This window comes from Gnatocerus cornutus, chromosome 8 (genome assembly GCF_029298725.1).
Source record: "Gnatocerus cornutus isolate USDA-ARS CGAHR chromosome 8, icGnaCorn1.1, whole genome shotgun sequence".
Classification (NCBI taxonomy): Eukaryota; Metazoa; Arthropoda; class Insecta; order Coleoptera; family Tenebrionidae; genus Gnatocerus; species Gnatocerus cornutus.
Window position 1 is genome coordinate 16920445 of NC_142240.1, and position 24865 is coordinate 16945309.

At 32.6% G+C, this 24865-nt stretch overlaps 1 protein-coding gene across 1 annotated transcript in view; it reads left to right on the plus strand.

The window, feature by feature from the left end:
* The window catches only part of LOC148170514 (uncharacterized), a 51951-nt gene extending 30933 nt beyond the window's left edge, over positions 1-21018 (plus strand). The window contains exon 2 of the mRNA XM_088043075.1: positions 11635-21018. Within this exon, the coding sequence (XP_087899201.1) occupies positions 11651-13582 (1932 nt within the window). The 5' untranslated portion in view covers positions 11635-11650 and the 3' untranslated portion in view covers positions 13583-21018. The remainder of the gene's footprint in view (positions 1-11634) is intronic.
* The last annotated feature ends 3847 nt before the right edge of the window (positions 21019-24865 follow it).

The window sequence follows — 24865 nt, forward strand, 5'->3', positions numbered from 1 at the left end:
CCGCGAGTTTTATAATGGATGAGTGCCTAAATGGCCTTATGAACGAGGTTTTTATATTATTTTTCCTAATTTGTTCTTGTAACAGAGCTATTTTCGCTATTTTCCAATTCGTTTTCAGTGCTAGAATATCCACTTCGATACGGAATGTTAGAATAGCTTTGTTTCCATAGCAACTTGGGAATGTTTAAGATACAAATAAGGAAAAATTGTATTTTAGGACGAATCAAGAATTTTAAACTTTTTATAGGTAAAATTTGGGTAAGTTATTGTTTCTAAAGTGCTTACATTTTTAGATCAAGCAATTTTTCTTTTAGAAGTAGCCAAATATATTTTCAACGTTTTTTTATTAAAATTCGCGTTTTTGTTAGTTTTTAAGATATTACAAAGAAATTTGGGAATGTTTTTACTTCTAAAGTCCTTAATAACTGTACCAAAACTCAAAATTTTAAAATATGAAATAAAGATTTTATCTTAGAAAATTAAAGGCTTTGAAAATACTTTCATTTTATTAAGTGTTTAAATTTTAAATACAAGTTTAAAGTACAGTTATGCATATATTCAAACTTTAATATTTATCAACGTTTCATAAGAGACTGCAAAATGTTTAAATGTGACTGTATAGAATTTTTTATACTTCCTGAAAATGAAATTTAATAAATTTTCTTTTATTGCTTTAATATACATTTTGCTTTCTTCTTGTATTTATGCTACTCTGATATTTAGTGCCAAAAGCGAAAACTTTTATAAATTTCGTTGCGTGTTGAAAATGTAATTGAAATAAAACACAGGAATTTAATATCATTTTAATAAATCTTTTCTATTTTTCTGTTTACTTGGCTCATTATTGTTAAGCCTTTTAGACATAATGCATTTTGACGCGCCCACCCTTTCCTATAAACGAATTTTCAGTCCGGATCCATCTCAATCAGGTCCATCCCTTTAAAATTTGAAACACAATTAACTGTAACACAATGCCGCGCGACAACAAAAAGAATTTAAAATGGATCTCAAAAAGAGTAATATAAAAATTACCATCGAATTGTGTTGTTTCGTTCTAGAAATATCAAACTTTGAAGCACACAGTAAAGGATTTTTTGGAGTAAACATTAAAGCATTTAATTTATCCGAGTATTTTGCCTTAAACTGTTTGTTTTTACAAAATTTTCAATGTCATGTTGTCATAGATATTTCCTAAAGTGTAAATTAAATTTTTATAAGTTGCACGCGGAGCTAAATTAATTTCAAGCGTGCAAATTCTTTCGAACAAATGACATGGAATCCCAATTTACAATAAATTTCCAGTTTTTGATTTGAGAGTGTACGTTCAGAACAATATTTTTATTGGGGCGAAGGACAGCGATGCATAAAATGCACATCCGGTTGAAAAATGCAATAACTGAACGTTGTTAAGTTTGGAAGTTTTGTGTTGGGAGAATTATTTACCACTCGTGTTTGTAAATACCAGAGGAGCTTTGTGGAGTAAATAGAGCATTGTGTTTTTCTTTCGGGAACTCTATATTAAGTAATGATGGATCCGTATTAAAAAAGCTGCTTTAACCCAGCGCACGCGATTTTGCTTCAATAAAACACGTCTCCTGACAATAGTGAGAAGGAAATCCTTCATAAATTGAATCAATTTCGGCCGTGATCAGAATTCCCTTGAATTTTCCTTAAACCTGTCCAGGTCGTAATTGTAACAAAAATGATCAAAAGTGCGATGGCACCAATTGAAAGGAAATCTGTTGAGAGCGAACTGAGAGTCCCATCTGATTTTATTGAAGCAATAAAGCTAAGCATTGTTTTGGAAACAATGAAAGAAACGGGATAATACGGCCCTGCGCCAAACTTTTTCGAAAATTTATTCTATTTGTAAATCAGAAAATCCTAAGGGACAAACGAGTCCACTTTAGAATGCAAACAAGACCCTAACTTTCTCTCCTTTTTATTTCAAACCGCGCCGACTCCAATTTCGCACATAGGCCCAAGGGGAAATGTTGACGAGACGCTATCAAATATAAAATATTGCAGAGATACTGCTGCAACAAGAGCACTTTTCATTTCGTTATTCCTCGCAATTGAATCATGAAAAGTTTTCATCAGTCAATATGCCGGTTGCGGTTATCACCAAAATTCCGGTTGCTTTGAAACGTGGTGTGGCAATTAAATCAAATTGGAGCAAGATTTGCCGACATTGTATCGCAGCCCGGAGAGGACGTTTTTACCCTTTTTTTATTGAAAGTAAAGTGATATACGGATATAAAGCCATAAAAGCTGCCTTAGTGCAGGACGTAAAACTTGAGTTTATTCCTGTGGTAGTTGCGATCATGGCGCTCTCCTGTTTTCTAATTAGCCGAGCGAAGGTTATGAGGGACGTAAATTGCCACCACACGCATTTTTAATTCGATGATTTCTGCGCTTCGTTAAATTTAAAGCTCATTATTGAATTTTTGCGTAAGAGAGATAAAGTCTTTAGAGTCTGAACTAATTTAAGTTTAGGACATCGGATGTCCCTATCGGCATTCAAACGAGCGTTTATTGCACTTCCGGAAGCAAAGTTCGACCATACGATCTTGATGCGATATATCATTAACGACCACACCCTACGCAATTCTCGCCATTGTCACGACGATTGTTGTGGCAATGTTTGGTGTCGAACAGTTTGCTTGACACAGCAAACAGATTAATTTATTCAGTATTCGGGCGACCTATCGTCGAAACGGTTATTGTAAGCTAACGCCTAATCGACCGTGTTTCCATCTGATGCTACCTGCAGAAGTTAATTTACGGTCCTGGGAAATTTTTCAATTAAAAATCGACAGGCGAAGAATTTCGGACGCCTGTTTCCTTTTATTTCGGTTCACAATTAACCAACAGGAATCCTCGAGACCATTTAACCTGAAAATGCTTAGAATGCTTTTCGAAAAGCACAGACAAGTGACTGACGTTCAAACTCGAATGGTTGGGATTGTTGATTGATCGATGGTTTACTTACGGAAGGGTTTATTGCTACATTAGTCTTGCAGTACAATGTATTGCATTTCTTTTGCTTGCACTGCAAAAGACCCAAATGGAATTCTCACGCGCAAACAGATGAGATTTTTCTAAATTTTCTTTGTAGACTGTATTTCAACTTTAATAATTCTGAGATTCAGTTTTGTTGAATTTTAGAAGTAATGTTTTAAAAATGAAACGTCAAAAATAGCTATTAAGACAACTAGTGTTTTATAGAGAGTTTAAAAATCGAGTTCGTAGTTAAAATCCGAGCGAGCGGGGCGAGCGAGGATTTTATAGAACGAGATTTTTTAACTATAAAACACGAGTTGTCTTCAAGATTTTTTCTAACACTAATGCTTGTTTTATGAAAAATCTTCTTTGATTAAAAAATTCTTAGTTGTAGCAAAATGTGTCAAAGTGTGGTGGTAAAGGGTGCGGTGGTAGGTTTCCTATAGTAACAGTAAACAAATTGTGAAAAAAACAATTTGCATCGTTAAAATGTGCGAGAGTGTTCCTCAAAAAATTAAGGAAAAAGGTAAGGAATTTCGGCGCCTACGAGAAAGTGTATCATTCATTTCATGACTGGAAAAATAAGAATGGCATCACGGAAGTAACGGAAGATGTCATTTTGACATTCCTGGATATGAGGGTAAGTGCGTAAATAGAAATGGAACATTTTTGAAAAACTAACACATTTACTTTTTAGTCGCAAAAGTTGTCACCAGCCTTATTGTGGCCAGAGTATTCCATGCTCAAGGCTACACTCAAGGCTCAAAGCCAAAGACAACATAGAAATTGACAAGTTTAGTTCCTTTCTTAAAAAATTTAAATGTTGGTTATCGCAGTAAAAAGTCCAAGGTCTTGACACAAGAGGAAATTAGAACATTTTTACAACAAGCGGATGAAGGAGAATATTTATTTGTCAAAGTAAGGAATAAATTATACTTAGACATAAATTTTATGAAATTTTTCAGGTTGCACTGATCTTCGGAGTTGCTGGAGCCTGTAGAAAAGCCGAATTGGCCGCTATAGAATTCAGTGACGTACATGATTGTGGTGACACAATAAATGTCATTATTCCGGATTCTAAAACCCATAAGGAACGACGATTCACCATTGTTAGTGAAGGTTTTGGGGTTAATCCCATGGAATTATATAGACGTTATATCTACACCTATAATCACCTACAAGATTTTTCTTACAATAAGGGAAAGTGCAGCTGCCAATGTGTGGGAATCAACACCTTTGGGGCAATTCCTAAGAAAATCGCAACATATCTTAAACTAGAAAATCCATCGAGTTACACTGGACATTGTTTTCGCCGCACTTCGGCGACTCTTTTTGTTAATGCTGGTGAGTAGTCAGTTTATTATTCAGAACATATAATAAAATTTACAATGTAGGGGGAGATATTACGTCCTTGAAGAGACATGGAGGATGGGAATCTGCAAAAGTAGCAGAATCTTATATTGAAGAGTCGCTGGGAGAAAGATTAAAGATATCTAGACAAGTTTTTGGGAATGGAACATCTAATACTACGAGCGCCATTGGGAATGAAGTAGTCGAAGTAGAAGAATATGCTGGAAGAGAGTTTAAGAATGAAACGGCTATTACAAGAGCAACTGTGAATGAAATATTTGCAGAAGAAGCTGAAAACATAACGATGTTACGGGAGAAATGTGGTAGTTCTAACAACGTCGGTCAAAATTTCAATTAGTGTACTTTTAACTTTTATGAAAAATGTAAGCAAAATGAATAAAGTGAATTTTTGAATCGTATTTTATAACTCTATAAGATACGTTGCCATTGACGACGTACTTTATAAAAAAAAGCGTATTTTAAGAGCAATATAAAGGGTGAGTTCTTATGCACCATAGAAACAGTATAACATATTAGTGTTAGAAAAAAATTAATAAATTCAAATAATGTTCAAGATGATAAAAGATCTACAAAGGAGAAAATGAAAATCTTGAGTATCTAAGGAACAATTAAGAAGTGATAAGAATCTTCGGGATTTACAAACACTAATTTTATTTTAACTTTTGAATTTCTGGGTCCGTTCTAAAAATAAAAAAATCTAAAAGCCGCGTCTGTTGCTCCAGATTTTTGAAATTTGGCACAATTAATAAATGGGTCAAAAAAAACAACTTCCCCAAATTTCATTGCTGTAGCGCCAACATAACCAACAATACCTTTTCTTTTAACTTTTTGGTTTGTTCTAAAAATAATTTTTTTTAAAGTCTCTTGCCCCAGAATTTTGAAATTAGGTACAGTTAATAAATGAGTCAAGAGTACCAACGTGCTTAAATTTCATTGCTATGGCTTTAACACAATCAGAGATACAAATTTTTATTTTGAATTTGGAAACTTGTGCGTCTGTCGTAAAAATAAAAATTTTTAAAATGTGCTACTGTTGCCTAAAAACTTTAAAATTTGGCACATTTATTAAATGGGTCAGGAATAGCAATCTCTCCAAATTTTATCGCTGTAGCGCCGACTAAACCAAACTTACTTTTTTTTATAGAATTTTGACATTTTTTAGTTTGTCCCAAAAGTAAAAATGTTTTGAGTGTGCGGCTGTTGCTTTAAAATTTTAAAATTTGGTACAGTTAATTTATAAGTCAAGAGTAGCAAACCTCTCTAAATTTCACCGCTGTAGCTGTAACAGAACCAGCGATACAAATTTTTGTTTTGATTTTTAAAATTTTTGGGTTTGTTCTAAAAATAAAAATTATTAAAATCTATGTCTGTTGCTCAAAATTTTGCCATTTCGAAATTTGACACAATTAATAAATGGGTACAGAATAGCAAACGCTCCAAATTTTATCGCTGTAGCACAAATTCAATGAAAGTTACAATTTTTTTTATAAAAGTTTTGGGTTCGTCCTAAAATTAAAAAAATTAAAATGTTTTAGTCTGTTGCTTTAGAACTGTGTAATTTCGTACAGTTAATAAGCGAGCTTAAGGTAGCAATGTCTCCAAATTTTCCCGCAGTAGTACTGACTTAACTAAAATTATATTTTTTTTTTTATAGAATTTTGAAACTTTTGGGTTTGTCATAAAATCTAAATCTGTTGTACCGGAACTGTGTAATTTAGTACAGTTAATAAATGGCTCAAGAACAGCAACCTCTCAAAATTTCATCGCTGTAGTACCGACTCAACTAAAGTTAATTTTTTTTATAGAATTTTGACATTCTTTGGTTTGTCCTAAAAATATTTTTATTTTAAAATTAAGTCTGTTGCCAAAGAATTTTGAAATTGGGTACAGTTAATTAACGAGTCAAGAGTAGCAGCTTTTCTAAATTACATCGCTGTGGCAGTAGCAGAACCAAAGAATTTTTGTTTTGAATTTTGAAACTTTTGGGTCTGTCTTAAAAATAAATATTTCTAAAATCTGAGTCTGGTGCTCCAAATTTTTGAAATTTGACACAGGTAATAAATGGGTCCAAAATAGCAACCTCTAGAAATTTTATTGCTGTAGCACAAATTCAACCAAAGTTTCAATTTTTTATATAAAATTTTGGAAGTTTTGGATTCGTTTAAAAAAAAACAAAAAAAATAAGTCTGTTACTTCAGTACTGTGTAATTTGGTACAGTTAATAAACGAACTTAGGGTAGCAACTGCCTTAAATTTCATACCTTCTGGGTTCGTTCTAAAAGTATTTTTTTTTAAATCTCTGCCTGTTGCTCTAGATTTTTGAATTTAGACACATTTAATAAATGGGTCAAGGGTAGCAACCTACCTAAATTTTATCGCTGTGGCTCTAACAAAACCAAAGAAACTTCCGATGCTTCCGATTCATAAAACCGAATTCAAGATTTTCAACAATAAATTGTATTAAAAGTAAACACACTGCTAGACTATAAAAGTTTTTTTTTCGGAAAGATTTTTATTGCCTTTGAGGCATTATTATCGTACAAATATTTATAAAACTATGAAGTAGCCACAGTTTTGAACGTATCTGAAACATCAGAGGAATGCGAAGGATCTAACGCATTATTAAGAAGATTTAAATAATATCGAAAACCTAAGAAACTATGTGAATTTAAAAATTTAACACAATAGATCTGACGAATTGAAAACAGTAAATTGAAGAAATTGAATTGAAAAACTAGGTATTCGCAAAATCGCAGCGAATTCCAAATACTCGCTGGAGAAATTAGGGATTTTACTTTATACTTATATTTTCATTTTTGTATCTCGGCCTTTCAGCTCTGATAGAAATTTAAAATTTGCGGCGTAACAGAATCTAAAGACGCTAAATGCATAAGTTCCGTGTAATCTCTTGAGATAATCTATTTGACTTCCGAAACCAAGAATTCGTTATTTTCTTACAAAACCTATTATCAGATAACTTGTTGCTGGAACAACTCAGTTTGATACCGAAGGCTTCAAAGTGTTTAGACTCAAAGAACTTAAAATATTTCCAACTAAATTTGAGTGTTTTAAACAACGACCGATTTTTCCGTTTAATGTGCCAAAGCGAATTTTGTAATCTTTGTGCTGTTCTCTCGAGTGTTCTGTCCTATTTTAAAAATGCCATTTGAATACATTTACTTGGAATCCATGTAAGACCGGTAAATCGCGTCGAAATCTTTCACTGGTGACCTAGAGAAGCTCTAGAATTTTTAACGACGAGATATTATTGTCTAGTTCCGTGTTCTTTATTTGCCCAACTCGTTTTGAATTGTGTACTTCAGAAACCTATAAAATATACAGCACTCTGTTCTCTATTTCCGACTAACGGAAACATAAAGTTTAGCATAAACGGCGGTGCACTCTCTGAAGAAAAACAAATTATAAATCAGAGGTTTTACCTTCATAACCGTAAAACGTTATAACCGAATTTTCTAATCGGACACTGCAAAGTCTGGAATGTAAAACATGTCGAGACAGCAGTTTTGTAAATTCGTTAATGCCATCTAACCGAATGATAATGGAGGTTTTAGCAGTGTGCTGCTACCTCAGCAAAGTGACAACACTCAAATTCTTGCATATTTAGAGGACTTAAAATTAGTGCGATGGAAAGCGAAAATATCAAGCTAATAGAAAAGTTTCCAGACCTTACAATTTTTATGAAGGGGTTCTCTAAGTTATTGATTCTTCGTCTTTCGGTTTTTTAGCAGGAAAAATGACGATCCTGCCACCGCGAAGGAGTTACATAATTCTGTACCAGCTTCACTGCTAATTACAAGTCATAAATTGTTGTTCCCGCTTAAACAATTAATTTTAATGACGGCTTTAAAATGAACCATAATATAATTAGCCTGTATTTTTACTTTACTAGCCCATTTTCCCAACGTCTCAAATTATTCCATACATGGAATGTATAATTTATGAAATTTCAGTCCTCATTTTCCTTCACGCTAAAAGTGCATTTTAATTTAGTCTAAATTTTATTCATCTTGCATATTGAGCGTAAATTTCAAATTTAACAACTCACGGATACTTGATTTACTGCATGAAACGTACATTTATTGTGTTAGGACGTTGAGCGTATGTTAAATTCCATGCAAAAAGTGCTGTAAAATACATAACCGCAACGCGCTGACTGTTCATTTTCCAAAAGAATTTATTTTGTTTCGACGGCTCTGGAGACAAAAGCGACTGTGCTCTCCACTTCAAATTTTAATTGTTTTTTTTTCTTTGCAATAAATTAAACTTAAAGGCGAGGTGGGAAATAACTCCAAATTAATTAAAATTAGGTTCAGTGTGTTCCGACTCAACTCATCGAAGTTTCAAGTTACAATTTATTCTCGCGCAAGTTTAAACTTTATAAATTGAATTAGATTAAGCTGTGTTAACGGAATAAACGGAAAATGTTTAACAAAAATATGATATCTGTAGGCTATTTGAACCGCTTGGAAATCTCCAGATTCATTCGATTCTACAAGTTTAAATATCTTCAATTCTCTTACAATTTTATAATTCTTTCTTGGGTTTATACGGTTATTTCAAAATTTCTAGTTTTGTGTATTCTGCTGTATGTATAATTTTGCAATTTAGTACGGTCAATAGGCAAATTTGAATTAGTAATCTTCTTTGATTTAGTTACTTTGGCTTCAAAACTACCAGAGTTACAACCCTTAATATAAATTCTTGCAGTTCTTTGTTCTTCCAATAAGTAAAAATTTCTAATACCTATTAGGCGCTTTAGGTCAATTAAGAATTCCAAAATATTTTTTGTTTGACTTACAATTTTGCAAGTTTTTCCAGTTAATGATCAACTCCAAGTTACTAATGTTCTCAAATTTGATTGTTTTGACATTAAAATTATCGGAGTTACAACTCTTAATATAAATTCTTGCAGTTTTTTGTTCATCAAAAAATAAAAATTTCTAATATTAGTTGCTTTTGCTCTATAATTTTGATTTTTGGCACAGTTATTAACTACGGTTTATTGATCTCTGTGGCGTTAAAACTACCAAAGTTACAGCTTTTGATTACAATTTTTGGTCATCTTTAATATAAAAATTTCCAAAATTTAACCTGTTTGACTTATAATTTTTATTTTTGTCGCAATTAATAAGGAACTTCAATTTACTATCCTTTTCAAATTCTATTGCTGTGGGATTAAAAAGACTAAAGCTACCAGCTCCTTTTTTGTTTTTGGTTTATTCGCAATGAAACAATTACAAATTTTGTCTTTATTGGTTTATTATTTTATAATTTAGCACAGTTAAGGAGAAAGTCTAAATTAGCATCCTCCCAAAATTTGACTGTACTGACGTTACAATTACCAGAATTACAAACTTTAAAATAAAATTTTGGAAATTTTTGGTTCTTTTATCGAAAAAAAATTTCTAGAAATAGTTGCATTTGCTGCATAATTTTGAAATTTGGCATTGTTTTTAACTAAAACATCGTTAGTAACCTGCGTAAATTTGATTGTTGTGGCTTTAAAATTACTAGAGTTACAGGCTTTAAAATAAAATTTTGCAAATTTTTGGTTTCTTTTTTAAATAAAATTTTATAGAATCAGTTGCATTTGCAGTATAATTTTGAAATTTTGGCCTAGTTACTCACTAAGGCATTGTTAGTAACCTACGCAAATTTATATGTTTTGGCGTTCAAACTGCCAAAATTTGAAAAATTTTGGTTCATCTTCAGAATGAAAATATGAAAAATTGTTTAACCTAAAATTTTGCAATTTTACACATTTAATAAGTAGCTCTCCGTAAAAATGAATTCTGTAGCGTTAAAATTTTCAAGTTACAAGCCGTTAATTATTTGAAATTTCTCCTCAAACGAAAAAATGTATTCCAAAATTTTTTTTTGGTCTTTAATTTTACAATTTAACAGTCAATAAATAAGTTTAATTTAATAACCTTTTCCAATTTAGTTGCTTTGGTGGTAACATTACTAGAGTCACAACTAAAAAAAAATTGTTTGCAGTTTTCAGTTCACCCAAAATATACAACTTTCTAAAATTTGCCTCTTTCATCCTATAAAAATTTGTAATTTACCACACTTAATAAGCCAGTCTAAATTAGTAAAATCCCTCAATTCAGTTGCTTTGCCATTAAAATTACCAGAGTTACAGTTAATTAATCTTGACACCTACCAAAAATTGTTGATTTATCTTCTCTATATTTTGCGACTTCCCTAACTATTCGACGTATTAACAAATTTGAACAAAACTTCATCTTTTGTGAAATTTGTTCTTTATTCCCACCTACAATTAACAGACAAAAGAATGTGGATGCATAAAACAAAAGGCTGATTTTTTGCAAAGAATGGCGGAGGCGCCGGGTCAGCACATCTGATTCCCCTTTTGACGATATTAAAAGGCGAAAAGAGAAGAGTCGTTTTTTCAGCGTCTCTCGCAGACGAAACCACAAACAGACAAAAATGATTAAACAGCGGTTTGCCATAACAGCAAGTACAATAATACAGTTTGTCAACGTCGCACCGGCTTGTTACGAATAGGTGATTAGGTTTGAAGGGGAACTGTTGTACACACACATGATGTAAACTTTATCAGATTGCCTAATTTATCAGTTTGTTTGAAGTCATCCCTCTTCGTTTCCATTTCATTAAAGATAGTAAAACAGAGGCAAGTTTCAACTGTTGACACAACACGGTTAATTAGAAAATGTAATTTTTGTAATCCCTCTGTTTTGTAGTGCGGATTTTCAGTTATTTAAGCGATGATGACCCGTTTTGAATGTTAACAAAGCTTTTGCTTGACCCTTCGACCACAGTTTTGTGACTATTCCCACTAAGTAAATAATTAACATTCAAGTAATGTCTTGTAATTGTTATAAAACATAAATTGTAATTCGGTTAAGCCAGGGAGTTACAACGTCGGGTTTTGTTGTGACTCAATGGAAGCTATTAAATTCGGAGAATAAGAGCAGTATTTGATTTTTATTTAAGTCGGGAATACTGAATAGAGTATTCGATTAGGGAGATTATCGTTCAGGAAAATCACAAAGGTGCCCCTGGAGAAGCTTTCATCGAATTAGGGAAGGTGCCCGACTGTGCCATCGTTGATACAAGAGAATGGGAAGATTGCATTTTAAGAGTTTTTATCGAGAAATGGACGAGAAACGTCGTAAACATAAGAGTAGATTGAGTTTTTTTCACATCGAATAGTCGTTTTAGAGTTGACTAACTTGTAAATTGTTGTTTCAGGATAAAGTGATGGAAGATGATGTCCACTTATTGGCCGACGTTGGTGTTGGCCGGAATTCTGTTGAAATTCACAAGAGCCTGCCCAGTTTCCTGTTCGTGCAAATGGAAAAATGGAAAGCAGACTGTGATCTGTAGCGGCAAAGGTTTGTTGGACATCCCCGACGGACTAGACCCGGGCACTCAAGTGCTGGATTTTTCTGGCAATTTTATGAGCAATCTTCCTAGTGAACTATTCAGCAACAAACAACTGATTAACTTGCAGAGAATTTATTTGTCGAATTGTCAAATAAAAATAATAAACGAGCAAACTTTCAAGGGCTTAACGAACTTGGTCGAGTTGGATTTATCAGAAAATTCTCTGGAAAGCGTGCCTACAAGCTCGTTCGTGGACTGTCCCTCCCTAATGAGATTAACGTTGAGTTCAAACCCTTTAACGGTTTTAAAAAGACTCGCTTTCAATCATCTGTCATTTCTCAACACGTTGGAGCTACACAATTGCAAGCTAGTGGAAATAGAAGAGGGTGCTTTTCAAGGCCTCCACAGCCTGGAGTGGCTGCTTCTAGATGACAACAACTTGAAAACAATACACGGTCCCGAAACACTTCCGTTAAATTTAAAAGGAGTCGAGCTGCGCGGGAATCCCTGGGAGTGCGACTGCCACATCAAAGATCTTCACGTTTGGTTGAAAAATTCGAACGTTCCCATCTCCGTGGAGCCGAGTTGCCGTGGTCCTCCCCGGTTGGCAAACCGCGCCATTAAATCGATACCGGTTTCGGAGCTCGCCTGCCTTCCAGACGTCTCCCCCACGACATTTTATCTCGAACTGGCCGAAGGGAAGAACGTATCTCTGCAATGTCACGTGCATTCTGTACCGGAAGCTTCAGTTTCGTGGTGGTTCCGAGGGCAGATCCTGCAGAACAATACCATCGTTGCCCCGGGAATACACTTGATTTACTTCGTGGAGGAGGGTGCAGAGAACAAGCGCAGCGAACTGTTCATCTATAACGCCAACTCCGAAGACAATGGTACATTTATCTGTAATGCCGAAAACGCCGCTGGAACATCGCAATCGAATTTTACAATCAAGATAATTATTAAAGAAGATCCGATTGTGATTATCGTTTCGTTTCCTTTTGAGTATCTCGTAGGTGTCGCGATCGTGGCCGTCGCTTTAGGACTTGTTCTAATCTCCGTCATCGTCGTATCGATTGTGCGTTGTCGGCAACGATGTAAACGACAAGAAAAAAGAAACAAGGACGCGTTGCAATACCAGGAGACTCTAAAAAGCGAGGAAGTCCCCGGGAATAACGAGGAAATGACGGTTTATCCTCGCGATGATCACCCGGTTGTCACCGCTAATCAACTCACCACGTCTTATCATCCCGAGCAAAACCCCGACCTCATTAACGAGTGTCATCGCGAAGACGCTTGTTTACCCCAAATTTACGATGGGTGCACGATGGATGTTCGATGGGTCGATGCAGAAGGATACCCCATCGATTACGGATTACCCAAAGTACCCAATCAATCAGCCAACTACTACAGAACGCTGCCTTGCAATAGGCTCAAACGACAATCTGTTACGAGATACTCTCAGGAAGCGGAGTTTCTCGCCCTCTCGTCATCCCTCTACGATCATTACCATACTGATGTCCGTTACACGGCTGATGGCTATCCGCTGCCGTCAAATGACATTGCTCCATCATCGCTTCCATTCTGTACAGTGCAGTGGCCTGCTTGTGTCCCCGCAAATCTACACATGGTTAATAATCACACGCATGACATGCTCCAGGATGCCAGATTACCACCGACGAGATGTGTCAGTGCTCAAACGGAAGATGAGACCAAGATTGATTCAAATGCAATCAACTCGACGAACGAAGCTGCCAATGAAGCGCTAACTGAAAGTCCAGACGAAGGTTACGAAGGAGAACCATCTGTCGTTTAGTGATTTTATTACATTTTTTCCTTCAAAACTGATACTAATAGATAAACTCAATCACAGGGTAATGACATTCCATTTAAATAGATTTTTCTATCCTCAGCGATGTATATAAACTCCACGATCAATAACTAGCATTTACTAACTGAGGACACTTCCAAACGTTTTCCATGCCAATCAACTAACTTATTATTAGTGTCGAATTTTACTTATCTGAACTGGACTCAACTGGACAATAAAGGCGACAACAAAGGACATTGTTTTCCCTATCATTGAATTTACACTTACTTTATATTCAATTTATTATATTGTGCGGATTGTGACCACTTAAAACATTAACACGGTTTTGTACAAAGAAGTAGACAGTCTTAATCAATTTCTGTCATGACTGTCTAATTAGAAAGATTAAATATTCAAAAATTGAAAGTTTATAAGATAATTATAAAGCTTTTCACTTGTTTTCTTTAAAATGTTTTTTAGATGCTTCTCTTTGGTCTTAATCTTTTCGCAGATGCTGGAAACTGTTAAGATCCTCGAATGTATAAAATACTTGAAACTTTTCAAATCCTGTCGATTCGTTAGTCCTTCAGGATATTGAAGTTTCACCGAACTCATTCAATTTTTTTTAACAGTGTTCGACCTTTTGCAGCTTTGGTATTTTGAATTAGGAAATATTACGTTTAAATCGGTCACTATGACAAAAAAAAGAAATTTAAATTTTTTGAAGATGCGCGTAAATCGCGTCAGATGTCTTAAAAAATAAAAAAAAATCTACTAGCTTTGGAGTTTAGTTTCCAAATTTTTCAACTGATTAGATACTGAAAAAAATGTGATTTTATACTGTCAGGAATTACTTAAAATTCATTTGCAAAAAACGGAGCATGAAAAAAATAAAAAAAGAAAAGTTTGAAAAACCGAAAAGTTAAAATGAATAATTTAAACAAAATCTGAACATTGTAAAAATTTGGACAGAGCAGTAGAAAGTTTTTTCTAAAGTAAAATTGCCGCCTGATTTTGAATCCATAGCCCATTTCGCTTCAGGTCAGGAATTAGAGATATTTGTAATATGATATTTTTTTTTTGAGTAGGTAAATTGCGTCAGTTTTTGATTTTTTGATTTTTGCTTAACAACTTGTAAAATTATGAATCTTTGTAATACATTACTGAAAAGGTAATTAAATAAGCTTTCTAACGAACTGGAGGAGTTGCCGGGAAAATTAGATTTTTGTCGAGATATTTTAGAAAAATTGATGAAAATTTTAAAAAACGAACAATTTTGAAAATCTGTTTCTTACGTTTTTACGCGGTGCTCAACACATTATATATTATCTCTTGCCATTTAGAAGTTACATAACAAAAAATATGGAGTAGTTTTTGGAAAAAAAATTGTTGTTTAGAAAATTTTGTAAAAAAAAATTATTCGAATTCTGACAAAATTGCAGTTTTTCGATAAATCAAGCAACTGTCTTTTCAAGAGTGCATTAGAATGGAAAAATCGGTTTAAGAACTCTTGAGTTGTATGCAAAGTTGTGATTTTTATTTGGGGTATGAGATCAATTTTTCAAAATTTATTATGAGAGGTACTAAACCTAACGATGAGTTTTATAGGTCTTTGGAAAGCTTATTTATCTATAATATTTCTGAATCCCGGACCTGATGGAGCAAAACGGACTTCAGATTTTAAATCATTATTATGTTTTTGCTTTAGAAATTACTTTCCACTTCTCTAGTACAAGTTTTTTCCAAAATTTTTCCCAAAATTTGTTGACAGTTTTCTTAGAATTTAAATAAAATTTTGAATTCTAATAAAAATAAAAAATTGTAATAGTTTCCTGAAATAATGTGAATAATCCAAAAGACCACAAAAATCTGAACAATTTAGAACATAAAAATCTAAAATGAACTAACATCTGAGGGACTGAGAGTCTAATATCAATATGACAAATCTAAAATTTTTTGTTTTAAATATTGTTGAAGAGTAGGTACGTTTACATACATAGAAAAACTAGAAAACTGAAAATTTTACAATAAATCAATCTGATAAATTTATGGAACGAAATTGAAATAACTTTAAAAAACTTTGAACTAATGTTCGATGACCTAAAACACCAAATCATTAAAATTTGAATTGTCTAAATTTTATAAAAAAGAAAATATTAACATTTGGAACAATGGAGATAAAATGGAAAAATCCAGGGTATCCAAAAAAATTAAGGGATCTGGACACTACAAAAAATATCTTCAAAGAAATCAAAACTGTTTAGAAATTTTCAAACGAGTTTCTATAAAGTCAGTATTTTTTTTTATTGGAAATTAGAAGTTAATTAGAAGAATAAATATTTCTGTATCCCTAAGGCTGCCTGCCCACTCCTCCAGTACCTAAATGTTTTGGCCAAAATTTGTAAATTTTAGTGTAGAACGAATTTTAATATTAATATATTCTACAAAACAACAGTTTGTTGCATTCTACACCCCGTATCTGATGAAATCGCAGATTAATAAAAACCCATTTATTTAAATTGAATATGTTTAAAATTTGTTGCAGCTTTCACATTGCGTTGAGCATAATCGAAATAAAACAACTTTGCAAATTCCGTAATTTAAATGTTCATGAATAACACAAAATATTCCCTTGTAGCGTCAAAACTGAATAAAGTCTCACCTAGCACGAATTCAATTCACCTTCTGCGCTCTTAATGTAACCAGAAGCTCGAATTCATAGCGACTACAAAGAGCATTGATTTAATCGATATTGTAGTTTCAGTGCACTAAAATGATGGAAACTGCACTAATCTCGTAATGCAGGCAAGTCCACATAAGTATTTTATGCTATTAATGTAACCAAGTGCGTCGATCTGTTTGAATTGATTTGATGGACTCTCGAATTTATGGTCCAAGTTCGGGCAAAAAATGTAATGCTTGTGAAAACTTAATTCACTAGTTACACCTCAAAGCCTAAACTTTAATCAAATTTAGTCGTTACTAACTTAGCAAAACGTGTAATGTGTCCCTGAATAGCAAAAGTATCGATTCGACGACGCCCTGCAAAAATTATTTAAAAGAGAAGTAACTCAATTTTAGTGTAATTACAGCGTCAATATTCCTCCAGCAGAGCGTGTACAAAAACAATAAAAGTAAAAGCATCTTTGAGGTAAATCACAGTCGAATGCACTACCGAACCACTCACCTGAAACAAATGTAATAAAATTTTTCCCATTGTTGATACTACATATCAAAAAAGGATTTATTCCGAGCTCCGATGAATAGAAGAAATTGTTGCAACGGCTCGTCAAATTACAATTTCCACCGGTTCGTGGGATTTTTGTTGCGTAAACATTATTTCTATTAACGGCCTTTGTTAAAGGTTGCATTTGTGTGGGTTGTTTTTACTCATTAGTAAACATACACATAACACAGCCTCGGGGGTTCATAATTTCGAATTCAAATAACAAGGTGTTGCAAAAATTTCGTTATTAAAGTAAACAGAATGATTTGTGAGGGGATTACAAAGGTCTTCGCGAAGTAAAACCATATTTGATTACTTTATTGGATATTTGTTTATCTAGAATTTCAAGTGAAACTCGATTTATTAATCATTTGAATGTCATTGTTGTAATATGTGCAACTTCATCACGAATTAATTCGGATTATTATAATCAGTTGGAAATTAAATTTTGTTGCGTTTAGTTGGCGCATAATTCCGCAGTTAATTATTGCGATGGAATTCCAAAGAATCACGTACGAAACATTTTTGATTCGATTAACGTGTTAATCAAAAAAGTTAAATGGAATATTTCGAAGCTGTTACAAAAATTGATTTATTGCACGCACTAGAAATTATTAAAACCTGTCTTATTCAAAATGATGGATTTTTGTATTATCTACTAAACACGCCTAGTGGGGCGTTTATGCTATTACAATCTGATCAAAGAATCGATCGATAAACAATTTTGTTCAGACACAACTTATTACGGAGTATCACTCAAACTAAAGACTTCCAATCCTTCGAAACCAGCTAATTAGGTGTACTAATATTTAACGTGTACTCAAAACTTCTCAACTTCAAAAGGTTTTTTGCTTTAAGTCTTCTTTTGATAACTGTTCAGTCGCGTGTTTTTATAATATCTAATCCGCCAAAATATATCTGCAGAATTTGATTCTAAATAGTCTAACAAACAAAAAAAATGTTTAAAATGTTTAAAACAATTTTTTTTATTTAGCGCAAAAAATAGTAAAATTCCAGTTAAAGTGAAAATTAAAAAAAAACCTTTTAAAAATCTGAATTTGTTTTCAGTGCCATCACTCGTGTTTTCACATCTTTGTCTTTGAAATTTAGCACATTTAATAATCTTGCTCTGTTTCTTAAGTGAGCAAATATAGAACATTACAGACCCAAAGCTGCAGATTTAGAAAAATTAATTTTTAAATTTTTAAATTTAATAAATGAAAAATTCTATTATATTCTTTAGAATAACACTTCGGTACTTTCAGCTCTTTACCTTAAAAATTTCATATAATTAAGAAGTTTGAATTGTATGAAATGAGCTAAATTAAACATAACATTATACAGGCTTCTTATAAAAGAATATAACATTCAGTGCGCTCTAGAAAACAAAAAAATTGAACCGGCCGCTTTTCCCGAATGCTGAACAGTTTTGCAGCGTCAAGTTTTAAGGTTAATTATTTTAATAATAAATTATGGACGAAAGTAAAGTGTTGAAAGTCCGATTTTCGGAATCAAATTGACAAAATCGGACACAGAATTCGATTCAGTTACTTTAAAACCACGCAGTGAAACTGAAAAAAACTATCAACAGTGTGAAATTTTGACAGTTGACGTTTCTTATATTAGTAGACTTCACGTGCGTTAAAAGACGGCACATTTCGACTTGTTTTCGACGCCATCTACGATATTAACTACAGATTTAAGATTTTGTTTAATTTTTTAATAGGCACATTAAATAAGCAGTTTAAAAAGTACAGAAAAATTATGTATCCAAAATTGCATAGTTTAGAAACATTGCAATTTTAACATATTTTTATTAAAAATTTTTTACTCTCACAGTTTTAAATCAAAATAAATAAGAATTTGTTGAATTATGAGAGTTGGCGTTTCTTATTTTAGTAAAATTCACGTTTATCAAAAGGCGGCACACTTGTTTTCAGCGCTGCAGCAGTGTTATATTCTTTTGTAGAAATAAAAAAAATAAATAAAATTTAAATAAAAAAATTTGTATTTTAAAAACATAAATGACTTAAAAAAAATACAAATTATATGTATACAACAGAAAAGGAACTTTTGAAAGTTTTGTATGTATTAAATCCCATCGTTTTGGTGTTTCTAACGTTAAAAAATGAAATTTATAGGTGGTAAACATTTATATTGGCTGTGACAAAAAGAAAATTTTAGAATACAAACGAAAAATTGAAATTTTTTATTAAAACTTTTTTCCTTTTAATGTCATAATAACAATAAAATTATTATTATTAAATAAATTTTTGAAATTTAAAATTTTGGGAGGAAAAGGAAATGTGATTTACCCAGTGGAGTGCTAAAACAATAAAATTTTAAGGTTGTAAACTTTTATTAAATGTGTCGAATTTGAAAATTTTAGAACGAAAATTTTTAGAACTTAGCATTGCTAAGATAAATTTGAGGATAAATTTGCAATATTTTTTTTGACTGACATTGCAACAAAAAATGAGACAAAACTGTTTTAGACGCATAAGCCAATTAATCATCAAGAAAATGGGAATTAATAAAATTAAATAATTTTAATACGAGACTGAAATTCACTGATTTCTATTACATCCATATTTTTAACGAAATTGATCAAAACTTCCAGTTTCAAGAAAGCCAATAACGCGTTCTAGGCCAAAATCACAGTGTGATTGACTGAGCTAATGAAAAATCTTATCACCTTCCAGTTGGCTCCTAAGCTTCCAGAAAATTCTTTGGTTGTGAACGTAAGTGGAAATCTTTCCACAAAGCAGCCAAAAATAATAACAATTTCCTTTAAAATTAAAGAATCAAGTCCAGAAACGTATCTCTTAGAAAATAATTCCATTAAACTTTCCCGGAGCATTGCATCCTTCATTCTTTCATTTTCCGTTCGCTGAAAGTAGCTTTGGGTGATTTTCTAGAGTTTTTAATCATAAAAATTACAGGCCGAGGAACCCAAAGCTAAACTTTGTATTGTAATCAAATTAAGAGTTTCCGGTCATTGTACTATTCAAAATTAGCAATACACAGAAGACAACCTGTTACCACGGTCATGAGGACAGAATTCCTCATATTATGCAAGGAATAATAGAGTTGTTGCAAGTCCATAACTTCCGAAATGTTATTGACAATGAAGTAGTTCGGGACTTCGATATTGCAATTTGGATCGCTTGTTCTGCGATAATGTCTTAAGATAATACCAAGTCTGCGTAACACGAGAACGTTTGTTTAAGTGCCAATGTAGAAATAGAACACCATCAGAACTATATTTTTCTTACCAAAGATTGAGTTTCCAAGTCTGAAAGTTTTTAGTACCCTCAATGATTTTCATCATTTTTCGGAATTGTAATGTAACCATCGAAAGTAGTATGTTCCTAGTTTAAAAGGCTATTACGACCCTCTATGACTCCATAAAAATCGCGTTCCAATATCTTTAAGTCTTTATCACCCAGTTCTCGCATCGTTGGAACACTTTATGTGACAAAAGTTTGAATATTAAAAACTCAATTCGTTTTTGGATAATAATTGCCACCCAAGCAAAGACTTAAATTATGCAGAAAACAATAAATTTTATTCCAGCATTGTACATTGAGTAAATGAGCAGAAAATTACAGCGTTGCGAGTACACTGATGAAAAATTAAAGCCGAAAACTGGGGAGAGTAGAGCGGTGAAAACTCATGAATACCTTTCCATTCGGGGAGGTTAAATAGCCTAGACTTCCGAATATATTTATCGGAATGATTAGCAAAGTTTCTTTCAATTTCTTTGTGGAATTTTGTTTGGAATTTATAACTAAACATCAAACTCCCTCCAAATATCTTAATCAAATTTATGCCTGGATAACTCAGGTTCATTTGGGGTTTGAGGTAATGCTTTTTGAGATATTTGGGGGGTTGTTTGATGCGATTATTTTATTAACTTTTGATTTTAGCGTAATTGTATCAGAAAGAACACCGTTAAAATTCGACCCTAATGTTGAGACTTATCTTGTATCAACCTACTCCAAGATATAGACTGTTTGTATATGTTAAATTTATACTAGAGCACACATGTGAGTTGGTAATATTAATTTGTTTAGTAAACCACAGGAGGGCAAATAGCGTAACTTCCCATTAGCATGTATTTTAGATACCTGTGGTGTCACACTGTAGATACCGAACAGAGTAAACGTTGATGTTGACAATTTTTTAATAAAATCCAATAAACCACTTTCATTTACTCCAAGTTTTTCTCCTTGCAAGTAAAAACCTGAATCATGTGACAATGCATCTACGTTGGAGAAGATAACACTCTTTAAAGCCTGGAGAGCAATAACGTCCGTGAAGCGATACGAACCGTTCTTGCGCGCCATCCTTCTTCCTTGCGGCTTCCGAGATAATGGTAATGTAATCTTGGGACAAATATAATTCACAACATAAATCCAAAACATGATTGCTAGTTTACTAGAGTTACCTAAGGAAAAATCTATTTCTACGATAAATAACCAAACATTTTAAGAGTTAACATGAGTTCAATAACAGGAAGATGAACGACAAGAATCCCACATGTCCGGAAGTCAAATGGGGGCTATTATTTAGTGTCCTCTGAAAGCGGCCCAGGAACTGCTTTCCATACGATGGACTGAGAGGTTCCTGCCTGTTTTGAAATAAACAACCGGAAAATTGCTGCAACGCCTACGAGCTATTATTAATTGGGCTAATCAATACATTTTGAAGGTGGAGACTAAGTTCAGGCGAAATCCCAGTATAATTACTCCTAGAAATTTATCCAGAGGGTTGAAAAGATTTTTCTATTTAGTTTCAGAGGTAAGTAATTAGGAGTCCAGGTCGAACTCAAAATCTGCAACGTTCGATAAATTAGTAAATGTTTTATATTACAGGACAGTTTTTATGCTTAATCTGGGGAATTTTAATTAGGTGTTACTACGTTTTTGCTTTACGATTTCTGCAGGAAATGCAAATTCGGGGTAAGGAAAATGACTTGATGTAGTTGTCGTTTGAATCTGGAGGAATACAACAAAAAGTAAATTGTTCAAAGTGCATCTGAGCAATCTAAAGACAAAGTGAACAATCTAAAAATTCAAACATTCCAAAAGAGATATACACATTTCAAATGTCGATAATAAAATCAAATCGAATTTATGTCGCTCTTCATTTTCCATTCTTTAGACTTTGGAGCTTTCAATTTTATTATTTATTTATTTATTGGAGAATTAACATCGCTCCTTCTTATTATTTTTTTATTAAATTCTTAGGATGGATCTAAATCTCATAAATCGAAAAAATCGAGAGAAGAATCTAAACAAATTATAAAACTAACACATTTCAAATATGCCAATAACTTTTACATTTTTAATTACTTAATTATTTATGGAAAATAAAACCTAATAGGATCTGATGTGGGTATAAATTTTTAAACTTTTTATGTTGTGGAGTTATGTTTTTGTAATTTGATGTGTTTACCGCGGAGATCTAAGCTATTTAGTAAATATTGAAAATTTTAACTCCACAACTCAAAAAATGTCTAACTTCGAAATATTTTTATAAAATTGCTGCGTTTCCCCGCATCCTGGAATAAAAAATTTTTATTTCTCATTGTGTGATGTTACAATTTTGCAATTTTGCGTGTCTTTTAAAGAAATCAAAACTAGTAAATCCTGCAAATTTCAACTCATTAACCCGAAAATCGCCCAATTGACGGGACTAAATAAAAGGTTTTGAAAAAAAATGGCTCCTCGACGCCGGTATACATTTATGTAACTTTTCATCGTGTAGACTTACAATTTTGAAATTTAGTGTGCCTAATAAAAAGACCGAAACTAGTAAATTCTAAAAATTTTAATTCTCTAATCTAAAAATTGTCCAATATACAGAACTACATAGAAAGTTTTGTCTAAAATTAGCACTTTTTCCTTGATCCTGGAATAAAAATTAGTTACAATTTTATAATTTGGCGTGTCTAATAGATTAAACCTAGTAATTCTTAAAATTGTCCACTTTATAACCCAAAAATTGTCTATTTTGCCGGACTACAGAGAAAGTTTTGTATAAAATTTTCACTTTTTTCCTTGAGTCTGAAATCAAATAAAAAACATTTTTCATCGTGTAAAGTTACAATTTTGTAATTTTGCTTGTCTAATAAAGAGATCAAAACTAGTAAATCCTGAAAATTTCAACTCAATAACTCAAAAATTGCTCAATTTGCAAGACTACATAGAAAGTTTTGTATAAAATTGTGACTTTTTCCCTTAAATCCTGGAATAATTTTTTTTTATTTTTCATTGTGTGAAGTTACAAATTTGTAATTTTGCGTGTCTAATAAAGAGATCTAATTTAGCAAATCCAGAAATTTTCGAGTCAATAACCCCAAAATTGCCAAATTTACGGGATTAAATAAAAGGTTTTGAGAAAAAATGGCACTGTCTCCCTGACGTCGGTTTAAATTTTTGGAACTTTTCAGCGTGTGGACAATTTTGTAATTTGGTGTGTCTAATAAAAAGACCGAAACTAGTAACTTCTGAAAATTTCAACTTTATAACCCAAAAATTGTCCAATTTGCACGACTAAAAGTCCAGATATTTGGAAATCCGCAAAATATTACTACAAGCCTTTGAATGATCTAAATATGAATGATTCTGAAAGATTTCGAGAATCTAAAGTATTCAAAGAGAAGAATGTAATAGAGTATTAAAATTTTAAGGATTCACATAAAATCTGAGAGCCTCAAAAACTCATAACTCCAGAGAATTCCGAGCATTCTTCGAATCCAGAGAATCTGCAAATATAGAAAGAAATTGGGCACAAATTAGTTACTTTTTCGATTCTTAAATCACAAAATATAAAATCATAAAAAGCACGGAAACATGATGTCTGAATTTTTTTATGATTTTAGCAGTTTTAGAACAAGTTGCGAAGTCCTGCTAGTGACAGGGTACGAGGTAAAAATGTTAAGAGATTTCAATGCACAAATAAGAAAAGAAATCGTACAAAGCAGTAACTGAAAAGCGCAAGAGACATAAAAGTAATGAAAATTCTCGGAAACTAATTGAGCATGGAGTCGAAAAGAGCAGTTTCCACATATTTTCAACGAAAGTGGACAAAGGGACAGTCAATTCAGTTGACCATATTGCAATAGATAATAAACGTCTAACAGATGGAAGAAAATATTGAGGCACTGAGCCATGCAGACCATGTGCTACTAATAAGAACCAAGATTCAATTTAGGAGACCACATAAAGGAGAGAAAAAGAAATGAAATTAGATATTCCGTGGAAAAGCTCAAAGTGGAATCGAATTTTAGAGAGGGAATACGAATTTACAAATTAACATTGAAATAGAGAAACTTTAAAGAAAAGACGAACGGAAAAAAGTTCAAAACATCTCAAAAATTTAATGAAAAAGTGGAATTTGATATTTAAGGAATTAATTTAAATTGTTGTTTCCCTAAATTTATTAATTCCTAATATTCAGCAATCCGTGGAACACGCGGTACAAAATAATTAAGAAAGTTTGGATGAAAGAGGCAATGCCTGGGAGTGGAAATAAGCATTAAATTACATAAGAAAGGAGAAAAGACCAATTATGAAAATTATGAAGGCAATACTCTGATAAAGATTGTTCATGAAATGGTAATTAAGAACCAGCTGAACAAAGAATGAAAATAATAGAGGTAATGATAAAATAATATAAGAATAAACAATAATAAATGTAAATTTGGAATATGATATTTTTACAATCAGAACTGCTTTGACGCTTTTACCTCATCGTCTCTTTAATTATTGTTCCAATGAAAAATCCTACTCAAAATCCAATTTCCTCCCTCCTCCAAACTTGACTCTGGATTTTCCAAGTGCTTTCAGTATCAACTTCTAATACACTATAATTAAATTTTGGTTATTGAGTAATACGTATTCAACAGATTTATGCAAATTGCATCACGCTAGAAATTTCAGCAAACATCCTGCGCTGATGCGATGCACTGTGAACTGGCAACTACCTCGAGTAAGAACATTTCAGAAAATCACAAGATTAAACGTACTTCAGGAAGAAAGCGCCCTTTTTCCTTT